Source organism: Pteronotus mesoamericanus, unplaced genomic scaffold, assembly GCF_021234165.1.
Source record: "Pteronotus mesoamericanus isolate MK-2021 breed Mesoamerican mustached bat unplaced genomic scaffold, CSHL_Meso_final contig_20, whole genome shotgun sequence".
NCBI classification, from domain to species: Eukaryota; Metazoa; Chordata; class Mammalia; order Chiroptera; family Mormoopidae; genus Pteronotus; species Pteronotus mesoamericanus.
Window position 1 is genome coordinate 91,796,022 of NW_026555085.1, and position 22,163 is coordinate 91,818,184.

Genomic DNA, 22,163 nt, shown 5'->3' on the forward strand with positions numbered 1-22,163 from the left:
TGGGCACCTTCTGCAAGCAGCCTTCCCTAATTTAGTGTCAGAAAGCATTAATTTAACTTTTAATACATAAGACACTGTTTGGAGGAGTTGAGTTTCTAATATTGATATCATACAGAGCCTACACTCCAAAAAGATTGCAGTCTAATGGAGGAGACTGAAGGTAAGCAGTTTTAATTTTAGAGACTGAATGTGGAGTGGTAGAAAGAATAGGTACCGATTCTAGCTTCTTCCTAGAGGAGCAGAATCTTGAACTGAGTCAATGAGCAGGGACATGCTGAAGCAAAATTCAACTCAATAATCTTTTTGTTTCTTCATTTTTAATTATTAAAGTATGAGATATGAGACTAGAGGGGTAAGTAAATAACAGATAGAGGAGAGCCTTTGAACCTCATTAGAAGCTGGGACTACCTCCCAGGGATCCTGAATCCAAATTCCTTTCCAGGCCAGTTAGAGAATTATAATGATGAGGGGTAAAAAAGAAGGTGTAGATAACAGATTTGAGGAGTGCAAGCACAGGCATAAAGCTATTAAAATTCAAGTTATTTGAAAATACTGAACTCATAACAAAATACCTATGAGGAAGGTTTCTTTCCATCATTTGTGATCATTGTTTAAGCTAAGCAGGGCCAGGAGGTTCGGAGTTTTACAAGTGTATTGTCATGATCAGATTTACATTGCATGTACCCTGGTGACTTTTAAGGGTATGAATGTAAAGGGGAAAAAGAACAGAGATGGGGAAACCATTTAGAAAAGTACTGCCATTGTCCAGGGAAAAGAGTATGAGCTGTACCAGGTACAGGTCAAAAGAAAGGAAGACAAGGACAAAAAAAAAAGTTATCTAGGAAACAAACAGTTCATACAGTTATTAATCTGAAGTGGATGATAAGGAGCAAGAAGAAGTAAAGGTTACCGCCCCCCCCCGCCCCAGATTTCCAGCTGGATTAACTAAATAGGCTGTTGGTACTACTGGTAAAATAGACACTAAAGAAAAACAAACAAATTAGGAGATGACGACTCAGCTGTGCCAGACCCCAGTAATAGGATAACCTGTCCGCTTGCATTTCCAATATTTAAGTTCTTAGCTGTTGGAGGCTACCCTTGGCAACACGAGGAGTACATAGGCCATATCCGATTTCCACTGAAGGCACAAGGAACTTAGGAGGGAGGCCCTGAGGCCACGGCTCATCTGTCAGTGTTGGAAGCCCAGCTGACGCAGGTCGCCTGCAGTCTGTGTCGGTGCTGGGAAGAAGCAAATCACCACCGCTGCTGAAGGGGTGGCAACCTGCCTCCTTTAACACAAAAGTCTTTTGGAGAAGCAGAGAAGCAAGCAACTGCCTTTCCTGTGCTCACCTAAACATTATTGGATGATAAGTCACATCAGTCTACAGAGAGGATTTCATACAAGCAAGATGTAAAGGGACCAAAACTGAAGCACGAACTTGAAGTAGCGCTGTAACTCTCCAGGCGACTATGGTTTACATGCTAGAAATTTGAAACTTAGCCCTTCTGCTCCCATGAGACACAAAAGTGAGCATCCATGTCCTGTTTTAAAAGCACTGCGAGCTTTCTTTCAAAGGTTTTTCTTTGGACAATCAGAATGAAATCACTTCACGTTTAGCTCAACTTAAGTTTGGTTCCCAAATATTAAAAAGAACATGTCAGATAGTGACTGGTTAAAACAGAAAATTGTTGAACAAATCATTATATCTCTGAAACAATGTAGTATTAAACCAGAAGAAAAGAGTTTACCAGGACAGAGAAATAACACTATTGGTGAAGACGAATATATGGAAAGTAAAGCCTCTTACATTACACAAATAGTTGAACCACAAAATCTGAAGAGTCATTTTACACTTTACCAAATCATATTAATTCATAGTTCAAATGTGAGGATAAAATGTCTCAAAAAAATAAAAAAGAACATAAACGTTTCCATAACAAATGAGAAGTAGAAGATAAAAACACTGAAGGGAAATGCAGTTCTGTTGATATGCGCGTCCTGACTGATAAGAAACTCGGCCGAGAATCTTCTTTATAAACTGAAGACAAGCCAGCGAGTCTCAGTGAGACATCTGAGGCCCTCCAGTTTCTGTTAAACTAAGTACTGCCAACTCTCTCATCTCACTGAAGGTGTACAAGCTTTAGTAGGTGGTTATGTTGGTGAGATTTTCTCCACGTTAAAGTATGAATCAGGCGGAAGAGCCAGTCAGAGCAGGAAGTGCCAATGAAGCTGAGTAGGCTACAAGCAAAGAGAGAAAAACAGAGGAGAAAAAGCATTTATCTCCTCATCCGGAGAAGATTGCAACGGTGAGTACTGATGACAGAACTTGGGCGTTAGTTCAAGCGTTAAAAACAACTGACTCAAAGTTCTTCATTAATAGGGTTGAAAAATTGACTTTTCATCTTCCGGAATATCCTGAGGGAAAAGGAGTGACTGCCAAGGAAAGAATTACTACATACTTATTAAGAATGAGACAAATTAAGGATGACACTCTTCAGACAGCCGTTAGAGAGACTTTGGCCTTAATTGCCTGCATGAATCTAGTGAAAGGAAGAAGAACCCTAATTTAAACAATTGATGGTGTGAGAACAGGCATGTGGTTGTTCTTCAGACATGGCAAAAAGGACTTGAACTTGCTTAGAAACCAATTCATTGGCTCTTTCATTGCATTTGTGGTGTAAGCTTAGGTGCCATATTAGCTTTCATGTTGGGGTTGTTTCATATGCTCTTCATAAATACGAGGAATTTTATAGAAAATTAGGATCGGATGCATTTTCACAAAATAGCATGTTGGAGCAGTCAAAACAAGTTGGAGCTATGCATTTTATGAAAGTCAAACATGGGGAAATACTCTTAAGGTTGGAATGGCATATACACCAATGATTAAAACAGCAAGAAATCCCAAACATCCTAAGGTAGCTGCAGTTAATACTATGGTAAACAGAGGGGGAATGCCAACAGCTTTTGTGCTTAGGAACTATGGTCCTTGTCCTGGGATCAAGTCTTACCATGTAAGAATCTGTTGATATAACACGTGGCAAGCCATTAGCATCTCATCTGGTGCTCCAGGCTACTTTGCAGACAGTGCTTTTGGGAAACAATTTTCCACAGGATTGATGTTGCTTCTGGATAACCACTCAGCATTAGCAATGTATGACTTAAATGTCTTTGGCCGGAAGTCCCATTAAAGTTCATAGTATTCCTAGGCGTTGGGCATTGTAAGAGTGGGACAAGACACACCTGACCTACACAAGCCTGAAAACCAAATTGTCTAATGTTATCAACAGTGCTACAGATACAGAAATAGTCTTTTGATAACTATTTCAGATTCAGTCCTGTAATATTGAAAATATATCTGTGGGTGAAAGTCAAGATGAAAAGTTGGATCAGCCCCTGTTAAAAGGTTGAAGTATGTAGAAAGAAATGAAGAAAAACATGAAAAAACTTGCAAAAATATTAAGCCAAGAAAAAAAACAATTCTGCAAATTGTTAATGATTGGATAAAATTAAAACCTAACATGTATGACAGTTTTCATTCTTTTCAAAATTCTGATGAATGTATGCATATTGTCTCAAAAATGAAAGCCTCTTCAAAAGATCCACCAAATTTAACAAGAAATTATGGGATTTGGCATGAGTTAACATTGAAATACTCATGAATTTTGGGGAATCCAGGAAAAGTCAGTGCTTGGATCATTTTGCACAGCCCAAATTATATGCTTGTTTCCAAACTATATGGAAGTGTTTATGACATTAATAATTAACTAAGCTTCAGTGATCTTAATAGTTTACTAGTTGGCTTTAGTAGATATTGGTATTATATTGCTTGATGGTTTAATTTATTAATACATGATTCAAACAGGAAACTAAAAACTATTATATTATACTTGGTATTTTTGCTTTAGTCATTATAATCATGCTGAATTTATGTGATCATTATTTTTATTTCATATGAAAAAGGTAGTTTCTTCTTAAATTTACATTACTTATGGTTTCATTAGCTACATTCTACAGTCAAAATTCTACCTTTTCCTATAATGTCATCTAAACAGATGTGGAAAAATGGAATTTTGTCTATCAAAGGATGATTGCATTCAAAACGTGGAAGAATCTGATACAGTTTCCTATTCAAAATTTGCTTGCTTCAACATTGTTTGGTTCACAAACATTGGTGAAATCCAATCAACCACTTCTCCCCTTTGAAAGTGCAAGACAATGCTATGTGTTAACTTTTTGAGATATAGCTCTAGATTTTCATTCACTGCTATAAAGTCAATCATTTGAATTCTTTGAGAAAATATCCTTATCATGAACAAAAATAAACTATTGCAATTTAAAACAAAAAGGCTTAATTCGGTTCATAAAATCTTAAAAGATATGTGGCCTTCCCTTAGACCTTCACGGAGTTCTCTCTTATCAAAACATGATTCCAGAAGAGTTTTTGATAAACTTATTTATCCAGCAATATAAAAGATTTTGAGAGTTAAGCTTTCACCAGACTATTGGGGGAATATTGCAGAGAGCAAGGAGTCCTTTTAGTAACATTGAAACCAAACTACACATGAAAAATGTATTCAGTGCGACCCCTACTCCCACTTCCCCACCTGTATTACGGATAACTATGGATAATTGGCACTGTTTCAGTCTCATCAAAAGTGCCTAAGAACCACATCATCATCTTCAAGCCTCTCTCAGTCAGACAGCCACAAGTGAGCCTTACTTGTCTGGACACTTTCAAGTCCTATGTCAATGTTCTCCCAACCTAAGTCCATGAAAGTGACCTTATAAAACATGAAAATGGTAACTTTCATAATGAATATATATCAAGTTAAATATCCAGACTTGGAGATGATCAAGTATTCCTGCCCTCACTTTTCTGAAGAGATACTGTGAGCCTAGCAGTAATTCAGAATTCTTTTGTTTACAGTTTTTCAGTAAATTTTACCTAGAGTGAAATAACAATATTAAATGTATAATTCAATGAGTTTTGAAAAATGCATTCACCATGTAACCTACATCTCTGTTGAGATATTGATTATAGACTGATTCCATAAGCTTAGAAATTCATTCAAACCTCTTTACACTGGATTCTGTCTTCTACATACCTCAGCCTCAGGCAATAGTTTTGCCTGTTCTGTTGTGTCATACAAATGAATCATACAAGAAGTATTCTTTTGTGTTCAGCTTTATCTTGGTGTGATGTCTATCTGTATAGTTCAGTCATACAGTGGTGTACATCAGTAGTTGATTACTTCTTTATGTTAAGTATTATAGTATTTGATAATAGGAAGTATTACGATTTGTTTATTCATCATTTGATAGACGTTTTTATTATTTCCTTTTTTTTTTTTGCTATTATGAATAAGGCCATATGAATGTTCTTGCCCAGGTCGTTTTATGAATAAATATTTTTATTTCTTCTGGATAACTACTTAATAGGAAAATTATGCATCACAGGATAAAATCTGAACCCCTTTGAAAGGAGGAACACTTCTGACCCAAAGGTTGTTATTGTATTTTAGCAGATAACCACTGCTCACTCCCAACAAGAAGACCCAAATAAACCCTACTGGATTTTGAGGTTGGTCACTGAATACAATGAAGCAGAGTTTCTTGAAGTAAAAAAAGATACGGAACGAGCAGATGAGATCCGAGCCATGAAGCAAGCCTGGGAGATGGCCGAGCCCGGAAGAGCAATCAAAGTCACTTGAGTTTGAAAAGTTGTTCTTTTCCTTTCACTCCTAGGTCTGGTTGTAAGAAAGAGCCATGTTGGTGAACCCACATAGTCTTTCCTTTAGGAATGGCATCTGCAGCTTTCTCAGACATTGACTGACTACATACTAAGACCACATTTGCACACAATGTGCAGTGTTACCCTCATGATGCCCTCATTTGCAAAAGCAAAGCACACAATGGCGCTGCTTATTGACCCCAACTGTGGGCCACCTCATTCTTTTACATTGCCTGGGCTTACACCACCTGTCCTTAATGCTCCCAAGTCAGAAAGCCGAACACTGCCTCATCTGTTCTTTCATGTATTTTGAACATCCTTAGATAGATAAAAAAAACATGTGCTTCCCCTTGCAGTATATTATACCTTGTTTCCCTCGCCCTATATTTTAAATGAATCATTGGCGTAGTGAAACATTATTACTTATATGTGTTGCATGTCCCAACTCAGAGTAATTGAAGCAGAGGAAAAAGGTTCAAAATACACTGGACCTAAGTGCATTAAATTGAGGACCACTTCTTCAAGTTCTCAGAAATAAATGTGAAAAACATGGATGGTCCAGAATTTGAGTTTATTTGATAACTAATGAGACCTGGCCTGGTTCAAAATGTCTTATTGGTTCACATTTTCTTGCTTTGTCGTTGTCGTTGTCGTTGTTTGCACTATTAAGATGCTGCCTGTACTGTTTGTTGATAATGTTTGCTCCCTAGGCTTCTCAGGCCCGTCTGCGTTACCTCAGCCGGTTCATTAAGAAAACCCCCGATGCGCACAGCGTGCCGTTGCCGGTGTCAGAAAGCCAAATGAGAGCAGAGGAAGAAGGTTGGTGAACCCTACCCCAGCTGCTGCAGAGCACAGAGCTGCTAATTGCACCTCTAAAAAGATAGTCAGCACGTCACACTGGTAAAAACATTTTAGGATCTACTTTACTGAGGATTGTAAGAAGTCTCATACAGTCCTATAAAAAATAGATCCTGAATGTTTTTTGAACCAAGCATATGTTTACTTTTTCTATCAATTAGGTATGATTTCCCTTATTTAAGAAGAGATGAAACCAGAAATAAGGGTATGACCTGGCTAGAAGGTAGCAGCATGTGAACTTGAAGGCAGACTTCCTACTATATATCTGGCACCTTTCTGATAACCATAAAAAAAAAATAAAGGCAGTAGGAATCAGAGTAATAGCCCTGGGTCAGTGGGTTGAAGTGTCATCCCATACATCAAATGGTTGCGGGTTCCCTCCTGGGTCAGGACACATACCTAGGCTGCAGGTTCCGCCCCAGGTCTGGGTGCCTACAGGAGGCCACCAATTGATGTTTCTCTCGCACATCCATATTCCTCCCTCTCTCTCTCTAAGATCAATAAACATATCCAAGGTTGAGGATTAAAAAGAATAAGAATCATAGTAATAAAGTTAACGAGTGATTACCTTGGGCCTGGAACTGTGCCCAAGGTAATTATTTACTACTCACATTGGCCCGTGCATGTATAACATTGTTTTCAACTCACCAATAAGGACAAAGGCCCAGAGTAATTTGCTCAGTAACCTGCTAACTTCGCAAGGGAGCCAGGAACGAGCCGAGCAGGCACACAGAGTTCCCGTCATCCCAGGGCCTGCTTTCCGACACTTGGCCTCCTGAGCCTGTGACCACACCGGGCTGCCCTCAGAGGCTGAGACACTCACATCCCGAAACGTGCTCTTCTGCTTTCACAGCTTCAGAAGAATGACTCAGTAATTGTTATAAAAATAAATAACATCCCTTAACTTTTCATGTAAACCATCTAAACAATAAATATCGCCCTAATACTGTTCTCCTGGCATGAGCCCTATGCAAAATGCTTCATGTTTATTATTTCACTTCAACCCACAGCAGTTCTGCCATAGATGTTACTAGTCCTACTTTACAGATAAAGAGACCAAAGCTCAGACAGTCATCTTATTCTTCCTAAGTCACACACGTCTAAATAGTGACAACATTGGGATTGAAAATATTCCTAACTCCTAAAGTACTTTCTCCTCTAATTGATGGAGTTAAATAATATTAGGAATACAAAGGTGAATAAACTATAGTTATTGTCCTTTAGCTCTAGATTTTATTATTACTTTTAAAATGTATTAAGCTATATGTAAATGGAAAATTATTTCACTGGATATTTATTAAAAATGGCAAGGAAGACTTTATTGAAGACTACTACAATTGGGAGAGAGATTGAATTAAACTCTGAATACAACAGGACAAGTAGGGACTTACAGCCAAAAAGCAAGGAATGGAGAGAAAATTACTCAGAGGAGCTTGGTTAGGTATCAAGGGTCAAGGAAGGGGAACCTGATTAAATATCAAGGATGGGATAAAGAGAAGCTTGATTGGATATCAAGGTGGGGGGTGTGCAGATTCTCAATAAACTAGTTTAGCAGGATTCTCCACTAAAACTGGAATTCCTCCTAAGCCAAGGACAAGAGCTAGTAGAGAACAGGGTCAGGGGAGCCTGACCTTGTCATTCAACATTCATGCAATAAAGGCACAAATCTCAATTCTACAGCTTGATGAAATTTCACATATGTGTGAAATTTTAGATCACAGTATAAAATACCTAATGTATCCTTCATACGTCCCCATATGCTCCTCATTTACCTTCCTCAAAGCAACTACTAGTCTGATCTCTATCAACATAAATGAATTTTACCTGTTCTTGAACTTCATATATTGAACTCATACAGTAAATGTACCCTGTATATCTCAGTATTTATCTGTTTTATTTCTTCTTGTGTCAAGGTCGGTAAGTTGCATTTTACAAGAACTTTGTCTATTTTATGTAAGTTAAACTTCTTGGGGGAAAATTTATTTTAATTTTTTTTCTAATCCATCTTGCTGTAGGGTTACATCAGTTTTAATATTTTTAAAGATCCATCATTGACAGCTGAATGTCTCCCTTTTATTTCAACATTTCTCCATGCTCTTAAGCACTGACCTATTTTATGCAAAGTAGAATATAATGCCAATTAGAACATGTGCAACTGACAAGTAGAGGGGAAATGTCTGCATAATGTGGAAGTTGTATATATTTACAGTTTTTCCAAGGTACAGAGGTCTGGAACAGCGAGAATAGAATCATAGCTGTAAGAAAAAAATCCTCCAGCTTTGCAGCTTCACAAGCAAGATCCCTTTTGAGCTCTGTTTTCAGACAACTTTAGACAAGTGTCTGCACACAGGGCTTGCTCCCCAGAGAGCAGGGTCCCGTCTGTGCACGTTCCTCACCCGGGGCAAGCTGCATGTCCTCCAGAGCCCTCATGAACAGCAGCCCCGACGGTTCAGAAATCCTTTGCATTTGTAATATCTCCCCTCCACAAAGCCTCTATTTGTATGTGACCTTTTCCTATCCTGAGGCCGCTTCCAGATCCACTGTCTGTCTGTCCCATGCACAGCATTTTCTGAGGTACCAATGATTATTTTTGCTAGTGCTCTGGTTAGAAGTTGCGAAGCTTTCGAGTCTTTGCTCCAAATTTGTGTTCTCATAGCCCTGTTACTTTTTGCATGTGATTTCATAGAGTGCAAGTTTTTTCAGTAATGCACATGCCATTTGTAGTAGAATCATCTGCAAGTTCCACGAAAGTGCCAGAAACAAAGAGTTCTGGGAGTTTAGACCACAAAGAGATAACACAATCAGGAAGTGTGCTGTGGAAGAAGTGGCAAGTGACCAAGGGCTTTAAGGATCTGGCCAAATCAATAAGCAATGAGAGCGGGGAATCCCCGGGGTGGGGGGCGGGGAGAAGAAGCATGAGCAGACCCTGTGGAAGGAAAATATCAGTGAGTATTCCTCTCATTGGTAAGATAAAGACCTATTTTGAAATAAAAATCCTGGAAAATGTACTAAACTTAAGCAAACGTGACATCAAGGGTTATGGCATAGAACAGTTTGTATTTTGGATTCATAGGTCTTCATTTGGCTTTTATCAGAGTTGACAATCTGCTCAAGAACCTGATTATTAGGTACTTATCCTAAAGACAAGAGTGGGCAATTTTTTTTTTTAAAAAGTAAGAGGTATAATTTGTATAGTTATATCTAAAAGTAAAATCATAGGGATCACATATACAATTGTCACAGATTCTTTTTGTTTTATCTATAGTATACTACATGATAGATTTTCTTCTTTTCCTTTTATAACAAATTTTAAATATTTGGCTTTGAAAAGGTAGGAAGAGAACAATTTTCTGTGGCGCCCAAACCACATTGACGTGGTTCATTTTTGTGTAGTATGGATTTGCATTTATTCTCTAAAATGAACCCAAACCCTTCATGGAAAGTGTTACAGAGAAACATCTCTGCACGTTCCTGGCTTCCAGGAGGAAGGACTTTCCCTAAGCAACGCCTAGACTTTCTGTCTGTAAAGGGGCTTCGTGTCTCATCTGATTGATACCTTTGGCAACACGATACCAGGGCTGCCCCTGGGAAGCTCACGGTCACTGCTCCTTCCTGAGCTGGGAGCACTACTTACAAGGGAAAGGCGCTGACCCGCAGCCATTTCCAGGGTCCTCCGATCATGACCCATTGGCCTCTCCCATCAGACTACGTCTTCCAATCACACCTCTATCAACACTAAAATCTTAGTCTTTGTTCAGAGACTTGTTCAAAACCTAACCAGGAGAGAAGACTATTTTGGAAGGAAGCATCTTCAGAAATGTCAACAACCGTTCTCTTCAAAATTGCTAAACCAGTCTGAGAATTTGTAAACGAAACTGTTTATGGCCAAAACATCTCCTTCAGTGACTTCCACTGTGAAGAGTGAAATTCAGAGGGTTCTTTTTACTACACTAAAAAGGGACACTGATATTTTTGAACCAGTATTTTGAAAGTAAGCATTCATTTAAAAGAGAGCGCACATGGTAGCAGCACTAAAACATATCTATTCATATTTATCATTTTATTCAGTCAATGGTGTGCTTTGGCATATTTATCTCAGTTGAGCCTCTGTGAACTAGATATGTGGTATTTCTGCCTCAGGAATGAAAGAACTAATAAATTATGACTCACCCAAGGAGAAGAAGGGAGCTGATAGGGTTTGGGTAGAATCAGTACTCAAACTTTAGTTTTTCTTTTGATTCTACACATTGTGTTCTTTAATCAAACACAAACTTTTCCCCACCCCTAATTTAAGGATCTATAAAATAAAAACAGAATTAAACTCTGATATTAAATGGTTTGTTTATTTGCTAATAATTGCTCCTTCAGTTGAGGAAATGGAATGTAACCACAGCAGCCTGGAAGAGCGTGTCCCCGTAGTTGGAGTGCAGAGTGTATGTTTTTCCCAGAGCCCCACACTGTGATGGGAAGGACTGAAGCTTCAGCATCGGTCCTCTCCTCATTTCTTCAGGCTTTTGATCATTAGTCTTCTGACATTTGCCTTTACGTTTGCATGTCTGTAAGAGAGTGTACTTCTGGGTGGGGAGGAGGGGACAGCAAACAGGAAAGAGAGGGAAGGAGGAACAATGCACCCTGTCCTCAAGCAAAAATGTCTTTAAAACATTCTTAAGTACATGTTATTATACTTTTAACTTAATATAAACTGATAGGGTTATTTACACACCATCAAGAAAAATACATCCTACTCTCTGAGGCTTTGCCATGTACCCCAGGTACTGTGGCTATAGAAGGAATCCTGCTTGAGACCACAGGGCTGATTGCCAGCCGCTGTCTGGAACTCAGTGTGTTGCTCCCACCTCTTCTGTTGATGCAGCACGAATTGGCCCTTACTCCTGGGAAAGCGTTGCCCATGAGAGATTATAGACCTGGTGAGAGCTTCACATGGTGTGGCCTCTACCTTCCCATCAATATTTGTGACTTTCTCAAAGCATTACTAGTCTTGCTACTTCCTATTTTCATATAGTAGGTAACTTAGAGCAACTCTTCATAATGCGAGAGATTGTGTGAACAATATCGTTATGGATTTACTCCTAAGTATTTTCCCTCCACACCAAGCCGTCATCAAGGTCGGGAGTCCAAGCACTGCTTTCAACTCCCCTTTTATTTTGGGGGACCTCTGGAAAGTGCTGCTTCCACTCTGGCAATGATCATTGTCTTTATTCCAAAATCCTTCCCCCAGACCCCACAATCAGTCAAACTAAGTTTTGCCATGTCTTTTAAACAGCAATTCTCATACTACCTGCAGTGAAAGATGTCCTCTCTTAGTCTGTTGCAAACTAAAACTTCGTAGAATACAATAAAATGACCCAGTGATGACCAATTGCTGTAAAAATATTACTAAATGCATACTCTCATATTCAGAACTTATCCCATAGAATACCAGTTTGCAGCTAAAGAATGGTACACAGACACACACACACACACATACGCACACACACACACATACGCACATTGAACTGCACTGTTTAGAGGTCTAAGATCATCATGCTATACTCACACCCTGTTCAGCGGAGTTTTGCAGATGAACCCAAAGATTTCTCTGCCCTTTCCCTGCCCTCTATGTTTAATAGATATTCTTTGGCTGGCTGTAAGAAAGCACAAACATCTAACTAATTAGAAAATATCTTCTTTCCAGCAGAGTCCATGTCTTATAGAAAAATTCAAGTAAAAAATGCCAAAAATATACCCAAGTAGATATGTTCATAAAAAAAGCAAATGTATTTTAGAAATCTAAGAGCCCCTTAGTAACTGTGATGAAAAAAGAAAAGTTATTGGCTACTCATTTCTAAATGACTCATATAATAAAATTTTAATCCTTCAGCAATATTTAATGTTATAAAATGAAAAACATGATTGAATTTATGTTTTAATAATGGAGCAGAGTTGGGATTTGTACTGCTATCTTCTATTTTCTCATGTGTATCATGACTTTATGTATTTTTTTAAAAAATTATTTTGGATATTACTTATATATATTTTAAAACTTTATTCCTTTTTAGAAAGGGGGACGGGAGGGAGAAAGAGGAAGAGAAACATTGATGTGCAAGAGAAGCATCAATGGGCTTCCCCTTGTGCATCCCCTGCCAGGGACCTGACCTGCACCCCAGGCATGTGCCCCGACCAGGACTCAACCCAGAGACCTTTGGGTTTGTGGGACAACACCCAACCCACTGAGCCACATCAGTCAGGGCTATTTTTATATTTTTAAAGGTTTAATTAGAGTACATTTTTGAATGAATCATCACTTTTAAGAACTTGTTCAAAATTAAGCACTTTACAATGATTCTGAAAACTGTTATAACCACACGCTAAAAAGCAAGGTTGAACAGTCAGTGGCGGGGGGTGAAAGGGGGGCTGCGAGACTTCCTGAATTATAGAGCGAGCGCCTGGTACAGCCGCTCCCCAAAAAGCAATGATAAAAATAACGATGAAAAAACACTGAAGAATTACAAAGGCATACAGTTAAATGAAAAAAATACTTATTAAAAATAAGAACGACAGAAATAAATTATTTTAATTGTATGAGTTTTCTATTGCTACTGTAACAACTGCACACCTAGTGACTTTAAATAACACAAATTAATTTCTTATAGTCCTGGAAGGAAGAAATTCTAAACTGTAGCTGTCGGCAGGGCTGGATCCCTCCTACGGGCTCTAGAGGAGAATCTGTTTCTGCCTGAGCACTGTGATGCTGTTCGAGGCAAGCAACAAATCACTCAAAAATCGAACAGGACGACCTGGGTAACAAAACAACCCCAGAGATTTCAACCTAAGGTCGAGAACAAGGCAGGATGTCCACTCAAACCACTTACGTTTAACACTGTAAAGGAGGTTCTAGCTATTTCAACAAGAAACAAAAATGAAACACATCCATATCAGAAAGAAAACTGTATTCTCAGACAAATTGATCCTGTATACTGAAAACAGTAAGGGATCAAGGAGAAAGAACCAAGAATATTATCTACAACTAATAAGTGAGTTTAGTGAAATCACATGTTACAAGATTAATACACAAAATTTGCTTTTATTTCTACAAACTATCAATGAGCAATCAAAAATAGAATTAAGACAATTTTATTCACAATAGCACCTCTAATAAATATATGGAAATAAATTTTAAAAAGTAAAAGACTTGTATACTGAAAATTATAAAATATCACTGAAAAAACTTCAAAGATCAAAATAAAGAGGGAGGTTCTTGCTTTGGACTAAAAGATTCAATATAGTAACATAGTATATTCATATTCAATTCTCTACAAAATTGATCTATAAATTTAATATGACCCCTGTCAAAATATTACCAGACATTTTACACAATTTGATAAGATGATGTCCAAATTTATATGAACATGCAAAAAGTCCAGAATAACCAAAATAATTTTGATAAACAACCAAGCAGGAAGATTTTTACCTTGTGATTTCAGAGTTTATCATGAAGCCAACAATAATCAAAACAGTATGCTTTGACAGTTTCTTGAAAAGTTAGATCTATTTTTACCATTCCTACTTACACAAAGTGTTCATGAAAGGCAAATCTAGGGAGATATAAAGTAAACTAACGGTGGCCTGGGGCTTGTGGAGGAAACAGAGAGTGACTGTAAAAGGATGTGAGAGATATTATTTGGATGATGGAAATGGTTAGAAACTGGATTTTTGGTGCTGGTTGCACAACTCTACAAATTTATCAAAAAATAATGAATTCTACTTTTTAAATGAGCAAATTACTAAATTATACTTTAGTAATTTTTTTAAAAAGAGACTAAATGGTCCAGAAAGACAGAATATTACTCAGCCAGAAATAAGACTAAAATTTGCCATCTGCAACAGTATGGATGAACCTAGAGGATATTATGCTAAGTGAAATAGGTCAGACAGAGAAAAACAAATACTATGTGATTTCACTTATATGTGGAATCTAAGGAATAAAATAAACAAAACAAAACAGAAATAGATAGCAAAGAACAACAGATGGTTGGCAGAGGGGAGTAGGGTAGTGGATGGATGAAAAGGTAAAGGGAATTAAGAGGTACAAACTTCCAGTTAGAAAACAAGTCACAGGAATGTAGTGTACAGCTAGAGGATACAGTCAATAACATGGTGATAATTTATGTATGGTGTTGGATGGGTACTAGACCTCTTGTGGTGATAACTCTGCAAGCTATATAAATGTTGTATACCTAAAACTAATACAATATTGTAGGCGAACTAGAATTTAAAAATAAATAAAATTTTACAAAATGGTCTGGAAAGGCTGAATGGTTAGTATCTTAGATTCTAAAATCTTTCTTAAACCTGTTCTTATGGGTTCATACAAGTTTGCGGAGTAAAAAACTCCTGCTAATGTGATATTCAGTGTTTATTATATGTTGTCTTTTACACTGGACTAAAAGTTTCTGGAAGTGGAACACTGTGTCCTGAACATTTTTGTATTCTGCCCTTGTAGTGCTTAGTATAGTTTTCACATATAATTTGTTTACAATGTAGCTTTGTAACTTAAAGTATGACTTCTTATTTGTTTCTGCTTTCATTTAACTATAATTAGAATACATTTTTTGATACATTTCTTACAAACTATGTTCATTTTTTGATCTCTTTCAACTCTAAGTACAGTGACACTAGCTAGAAGATAAATATAAAATATAATTATTTTTAATAGTCATATTAAATCACATTAAAATCATTAAATTAGGCAAGTCCATTAAAGGGTTGTTTTCTTAACAGAAAAAATTATCTTCCATGAAAAAGACATATGAGAGTCATTTAGTCAGTCATTGTTGATTTTTTTTTGGAAGATTAAAACTTTTTTTCCAACAGGTCCAGCTCATTCACGATCCCCAACAATTTTGGAAACATCTCCACGACTTATCCGAAAAGCACTAGAATGTGTAGATTTAACTCAATATATACGGTAAGTTTTAGTTAATATGATTAATGTACACATCTGTGTTCCATATTTCACTAAACAAGTGAAATTTGAAATTAAGTGCTTAATATTCAGTTATTTAAATATTTATAAATACATGATTTTACATCTCAAATTCAGTAAAAGTTTTATTAAGTCAGTCATGGAAGCATTTAAATGTTTTCTGTAAAGACTTAATGTGTAGCTTGATTAAAGTGAGTTGAGCTACAGAAAATTCTCACTGTAAACTGCTGCCATCATTTAGTTAGATTCAATTTTCTTAAGAACTGGACAATAAGTTTAATAAGGAGATAGTTATTCAAGCATATTTATAAGTTTGGAAACAGTTTCAAAATTATTTAGCTGCTTAAATTAAAAAGGAAGACCTACAAAACAAGCTCAGTTTCAAACACCAATTCCATAAACATCTCATCAAATGGCACATCTAATTTTACTGATATTTCCCTAAAGTAAATTTCTAAAATAGCAATGATTCAATGAATGGAGCATAACGCATCTAAAAATAATGGTTTATTCTTCTATTCCTAATATTTGATTTTATTCAGACTGCCATACTGTTGGTATGGTGTTAAGTTATTTGAGTTCTAAAGTAAAGTTCATTCCAGAGTTCCCAAATGATTTGAGTCTCTCTTTTGTTGTTTCTATATCAAGGAAAACAAAGACTGAGCCTCTGCTTCAAACAGATGATCTGAATCAGCATCTGGCAATGCAAAAGGCAGAGGAGGTCCATCAGTTTCGACAGTATAGGACCAGAGTCCTTAGCATTCGAGACATTGACCAAGAAGAACGAGTTAAAGTACAGGATAAAGTCCTGGAGATGTATGCGGAAATGCGGGTGAGTCTAAAAGTACACACGTGGATCACGGCTGACACAGACGCTAAGTGAAATCAGTCAGTCAGAGAAAGACAAACACCATATGATCTCACTTACATGTGGAATCTAATGAACAGAACAAGCTGATGAACAAAAGAGAATCAGGGGCAGAGACACAGGGAAAAGACTGACAGCTGTCAGAGGGGAAAGGGACTGGGGGCCCCTGTGAAAGAAGGTGAAGGAGTTAAGCAAAAAAATATTTATGTGTGTGTATGTGTGTGTGTGTATGTGCACACACCCAAAGACACAAACAACAGAGTGGTGACAGCCAGAGGCAGAGGAGTTTGGCTAAAGGTGGACAAAGGGGTTGAGGGACATGGAGACAGGAAGACTTTGCTTGGACCAATGGGCTCATGATACCATGTGCAGATGATGTTTTATTGAGTTGTACACTTAAAACCTGTGTGGTCTTGTGAACCAATGTCACCCCAATAAATTCAATTTTAAAAGGATATCAGAATCATATAGTACCTGAGTACAAAGAAGTCTTGACAATATTTAGTTCCCAACTTCTCAGAAAAGATGACAAATCAATTCTACATACTAATTTTAAGTACTCCCTAAAATCCCTCTAAAATGCAGTTTTGGGAATCAATCCACAAAAGGGGAAGAATGGGAGAGAAGACAACAAAATATTCGCAAAATTGGAGGATAACTGGATGATGATCACATTAACAGACTTGAGGTAGCCAAAATTTAAGCTGATAGTTGAAAAGTAACATGATCAGTAGTAACATGTTTCTCATCAGATGGGAGAAAACATACCATATATTAAATGTACTTTACACGAAACCCTTAAGGGGGCTCTGTCTCTATTTTTAAAAAATATGTCACTTCTATCATCCTGTATTTGTGCAAATAGTTTAATAAAGCCAATTTTATTATGGTAGATACAATATTTTTCTTCCATCAAAAGTTTGGAAAGAGAGAGAGAGATGGAACTCCTACCTTTTGCGACAACATGGATGGAACTGGAGAACATTATGATAAGTGAAATAAGCCAGTTGATGAAAGACAAATACTGTATGATCTCACCTATAAGTGGACTCTATTCAACAAAGTAAACTAACAAACATAATAAACCACAGGCATGGAAACATGGAGCAGACTGAAAGTGACCAGAGGGGAGGGGGAAAGAGGACAATGGTCGAAAGAAGGGGAAGGGACTAGACAAAGAACATGTATGAATGACCCATGGACATGGACAACAGAGTGGGAGTTGACGGCGGGAGTGGGATGTGGGGGTGGGATGGGAGGAGAGGGGTAAAGGGGTAAAAGTTGCAACAGCTGTAATAAAATAAACATGATTTAGAAATAAAAAAAATAAAAATGTTTGGGAAGCGTGATGCTGACATCCAGCTGTTTCATCATCTCCACCAAAGTCAGGCAAGTTCCAAGACCATGGAAAATCTCTTGAAGAATTTAGCGATGAAGACACAACATTCTAGAAGCTTTTCTTCCAGCCAGCATCAGTTCATTAGTCCTTATTCTTTCCTATTATTTTGAAACAGTAAACAGTCAACACACTGAACCATAATTGGGGCCATACTGTCAGAAACACAAATGAAATCAGGCAGCTGCAGCCTCCTAGTAAGCCTACACTGACAGAGATTACCACCTTATATATAAACATTTTTAGAGCAGCCATCTTGTACCCCATTTCTAGAATGTTGCCTGAAACTGGCATTAAGTGTTCTTGTCTATAGTTTTGAGAGTTATTCTTTCTTTTAAAAATATTTATTTTAAATATTTTAATGTTTACCTGATTATAGTCTTCTGACACTTCCCTTTTCCACAATTTATTTACTCAACAACTATTTCTGGGCATTTTTGTACCAGAGACTCTCCTAAGCATGACCGAAAGAGAGAAACCCCTCCCTGTCCTGTGGAGTTTAAATTGTTATGAGGAAACAGATGTTAAATATAAACATGATACATAAATACATTCTATAATGTGATGGAAAGAGACAGCCTTAAGAAAAAGAAACGCAGGCTAGGGTCAGAGCACACTGGTTAAGAAGAAATAGGCGTGTACGTGGTGTCTTAGCGGAAGCACAGTGAGCAGCCTGTGCTGAAGGAGCAGTGACCAGAGGTAAACGAGGGGATGAGAGGCCAGAGACAAATGGGGACAAGTGGACAGGGAAGGTCATCGTGTAAGACTGTGGAATGTAAAAACATTCGCTTTCATTCTGAGGGAAATGTGGAGCCATGACAGGTTTCCGAAGAGCAGAGGAGTAACAGGATCTGCTTTAGGTTTTAAAAGGATTGTTTTGGATATTGTGGGGAAAGCAGATATGAAAAAGATAGGTCTGTGAGGAGACTGTTCCTGAATTCTGAATTCCGGATGTATTTTCAAAGCAGCCAACAGGGCTTCCCGATGTATGGTTGCTGTAGTATAAGTGTTGCCCAAACAACCGAAAGGACTGAGTTGCTGTCAGATCTAATGGTTTGGGAGTGAAGATAAGTATTTCATTTGGGGAGATTTTTTTTATCTATCTAATGCATCAAACAGACATCTTGTTTGTCTATTAAACAGTCATGTGAAAATCAAATTGAAGTTAGATGTGTGATTCTGGAATTTGAGAGGGAGATCGAGGCTGGAGATTAAACAAAAGGGACCCATCAGTGTATAAATGGAATTTAAAGCCACAGGGTTAGATAAGTTACCAAAGAACGAGGCCTAAGATCTAAGATGTGGCCACTCCCACATCAAGAGATGAAGAAGAAAAAGGAAAATCAGAAAAGGTGGCTGGCAAGGAGCTGATAATGAAGTGAAAGGAAATTAAAGGTGTGATGTCCAAGAAGTCAAGTGAAGTCAGTTGATTTCAGCAGGAGAAAGTATGGTTAAATAAGAATAGGACCAGGAAATGATCTTGGATTTAGCTGCATGTAGATCTTTAGTGTCTTTGATGAATATAGTTTATTCTTGAAGTAGAAAGCCAAATTGACAATAACAAAGATAACCAATGGACTAGGTGGTATTATTTGGAAGTGCAACTCAGGTGTGTGTGGTCAGGGCTAGGATGTGTGGCAAACTAGTAATTTCACTGAGTGCCGTTACTGTGAGAAGCACACAGAGCTGTATGTGCATCTTACATAGGTTATATTTGAACTCTTTTAAGTACATAGTTGCTTTGCTAAAATTTCTTCCTATTTCTTAACTTTTCTCTTTATTTTTCTCCTATTTATGCTTTTATTTACTATTCTGTTCAAATTTCATGGACCCTTTGTTGCTATCTTATGTTGTATGTATTGATGAACAGTTGAGGCCATTACTTAGTTCTCATCTTTCCTCAATAATTTCCCCCATGAATCTACTGGCATAAGGAAAGGATAAGGATCTTACAGGTATTTTTTTTTTCTGGTCTGGGTCCATAAGCTTTTATCAGTGGACTTTGTTTGATTATGTTTTTGTTTTGAAACAGGACTCTTTAGATGAAGCTCGTCAAAAGATATTCAGCATCCGGGAAGAATATAGAAACAAGTTGCTGGAAGCCGAACGCCTAAGGTTGGAGGCTCTGGTTGCAGAGCAAGAAGCTACCTGGGCAGAGCCAGAAAAGAAGACCACAGCCCCTGACAAAAACAAGAAGAAGAAAGAAAAGAAAAAGTAACCAGGAGATGCCCAATACTAATTTTCTTCTTCTGAAGAAAAACCTATTTTTGATTATCTATAACTTTACCTGTTGATTTAAAAAAGTAAGAAGTTAGAAGTTTTCCTACCTTAAAAATAGTTTCTGTGCTTTAATGTTAATTTCTTTTCCTCAGGAAGTTTTATTTGAACCTATTGGAATTTAAATTTTTCTAATTTCAGTAAAAATGCCTCAAACATATAGAATGTAATAAAATGTGTGTGTCTCACTCTGAATTGCTGCCTTTTTATTTAATACCTAAGCAAGGTCCCAAATGAGCCAAAAGGATTGCCTTTGAAAAATTCAATGACGAGAAAAATATCTATTGTTCTTAGAGAAACTTTTGCCTCTAACTTAAAAGAGTTTAAAGTACTTTGGTTTTATATATCTTAAAGAATTGGGTTCTTAGGTCATTAACATGCATTTGGACTACATGACTAATGGGCCATTCAAATCATATAGCAAGGAAGGTAATTCTTTGCTGCATGTGACTCTCAAATATTAAGAGGTGTCCAACATTCTCAACCTTTAACCTCTAAACAGCAGTACTTTTCTCCCATTTTGGACAATACAAAATGTCCACTCATAGTTCCTAAATATTCTTTAGAGGTGGTACTGTCCCCATGAAATCATCCCCACATGATAGTAAAGATTGCTGAGAAACTAAAGATTATAATGTCTGTGGATCTTACTTAATAAATGGCTCTCTTGGAACAGAGCCATAAAATAGCCTCCATTGGGTTGATTGAGTTAACCAGAGTATATCTATAAAGAATAGTACATGGCCTACCATTCAGTTTCTTTCTCATTAATCTCTTATAGTTTTCCTTTTTATATCCACTCCCCACCTCCCAAATACTTCAAGGTCAACCCCTTCTTTTTCAGGACTCTTATAAGAGCAGAGGAAACCTAGGCCAGCCTCTGAGTTGATACACCAGGGTGCAACTCTGGTCATAATGAAACAGCATTATAAGAGCAACACAGCCCCTGAGTGCCTCAAGCACCTCCACTGAAGAAAGAACCGTGGCTTTCCTTCTTGCAAAATTGAAGTGTCCACCAAGTGCTTTTTGAATAGTAACAAGTGGAAGTCTTCAATTGAATGAATCAGAATATGATGACAATTTCAATAAATGTTAACTGGCTTATTGAAATCAAGTTTTCAAAAAAAAAAAAAACACCTCTAGTCTCTGAGCCCCTTTGTTATATATAGACTATATGTACACATTAAACAGTTGCATAGTATTCTAATATATGTTGACTGTTATTTACCTTCAAAAGAAACCTTTGCATTCACTGTCACTTGGACAATAGGAAAATAGAGGGAGAAGTGGCAAAAAGAGCCATGTAGTACTGGAATTTGCCTCCTAAGAGAAACTGTGTGCTCCACTATCCCACCCCAGTCCCCAGTGTGAGCCATATCCCAGATGGGATTATTTATACCAGATCAATGAATATTTCCAATGACCTTCACAGAACACTTCTGAAATTAACATTATAAAGGAACTTTGTTTCAAGCTGTTCTTATAACGCTTTTTTGTCTAGTAAATTATAAAACAGATTTTATTCATCTTGATTGAGATAAAAGAATTTTCAACCACAGGTGTGTTTTCATGGAATAGTTTCATTACACATCAAAGGCTTTGCATGTATTTAGAACTTGAGGTTAAACATCATTGTTTTGGGTATGGGCACAGATGGCAGTATCACCACACAGCATAATTTATTTCTGAAGTAAACCTACATAACAAATCACCCTACCATGTGTATATACAAGGTCTGTCTGGGAAAAGTCTATCCATTGTTAATATAATGAGAATGGTTTCCATGGCATTGGTGTAACCTGGCAGCCAAGGAGAGTAGACTGGAATGCGCATGCATGAACAATGATGACTTCACTGTACCAGTCACTGGGGGTGGTAGATGCCCTTGAGTAAGTATGTATACTATGCGGCTCTTGCATTCAAAATGACTGAGCAAGGAAAACAACAAATTTGTATCAAATTTTGTGTTAAGCTTAAACATTCCTCTGAGGAAATTATTTGGATGATTCAGAAAGCCACAGCTATGGGCAACTGGTGATTTGCAGC

At 37.4% G+C, this 22,163-nt stretch overlaps 1 protein-coding gene and 1 pseudogene across 1 annotated transcript in view; both read left to right on the top strand.

Moving 5' to 3' along the window:
* Nucleotides 1-20,153, top strand: part of ADGB (androglobin) — a 129,576-nt gene extending 109,423 nt beyond the window's left edge. Inside the window, exons 31-37 of the mRNA XM_054570081.1 lie at nt 5,527-5,703; nt 6,443-6,551; nt 9,315-9,483; nt 11,187-11,224; nt 15,465-15,558; nt 16,225-16,408; nt 19,873-20,153. Coding sequence (XP_054426056.1) covers nt 5,527-5,703; nt 6,443-6,551; nt 9,315-9,483; nt 11,187-11,224; nt 15,465-15,558; nt 16,225-16,408; nt 19,873-20,058 — 957 coding nt within the window. The 3' untranslated portion in view covers nt 20,059-20,153. The remainder of the gene's footprint in view (nt 1-5,526; nt 5,704-6,442; nt 6,552-9,314; nt 9,484-11,186; nt 11,225-15,464; nt 15,559-16,224; nt 16,409-19,872) is intronic.
* LOC129067886 (calcium-independent phospholipase A2-gamma-like) lies at nt 339-3,660 on the top strand (annotated as a pseudogene).
* Nucleotides 20,154-22,163: the final 2,010 nt, after the last annotated feature.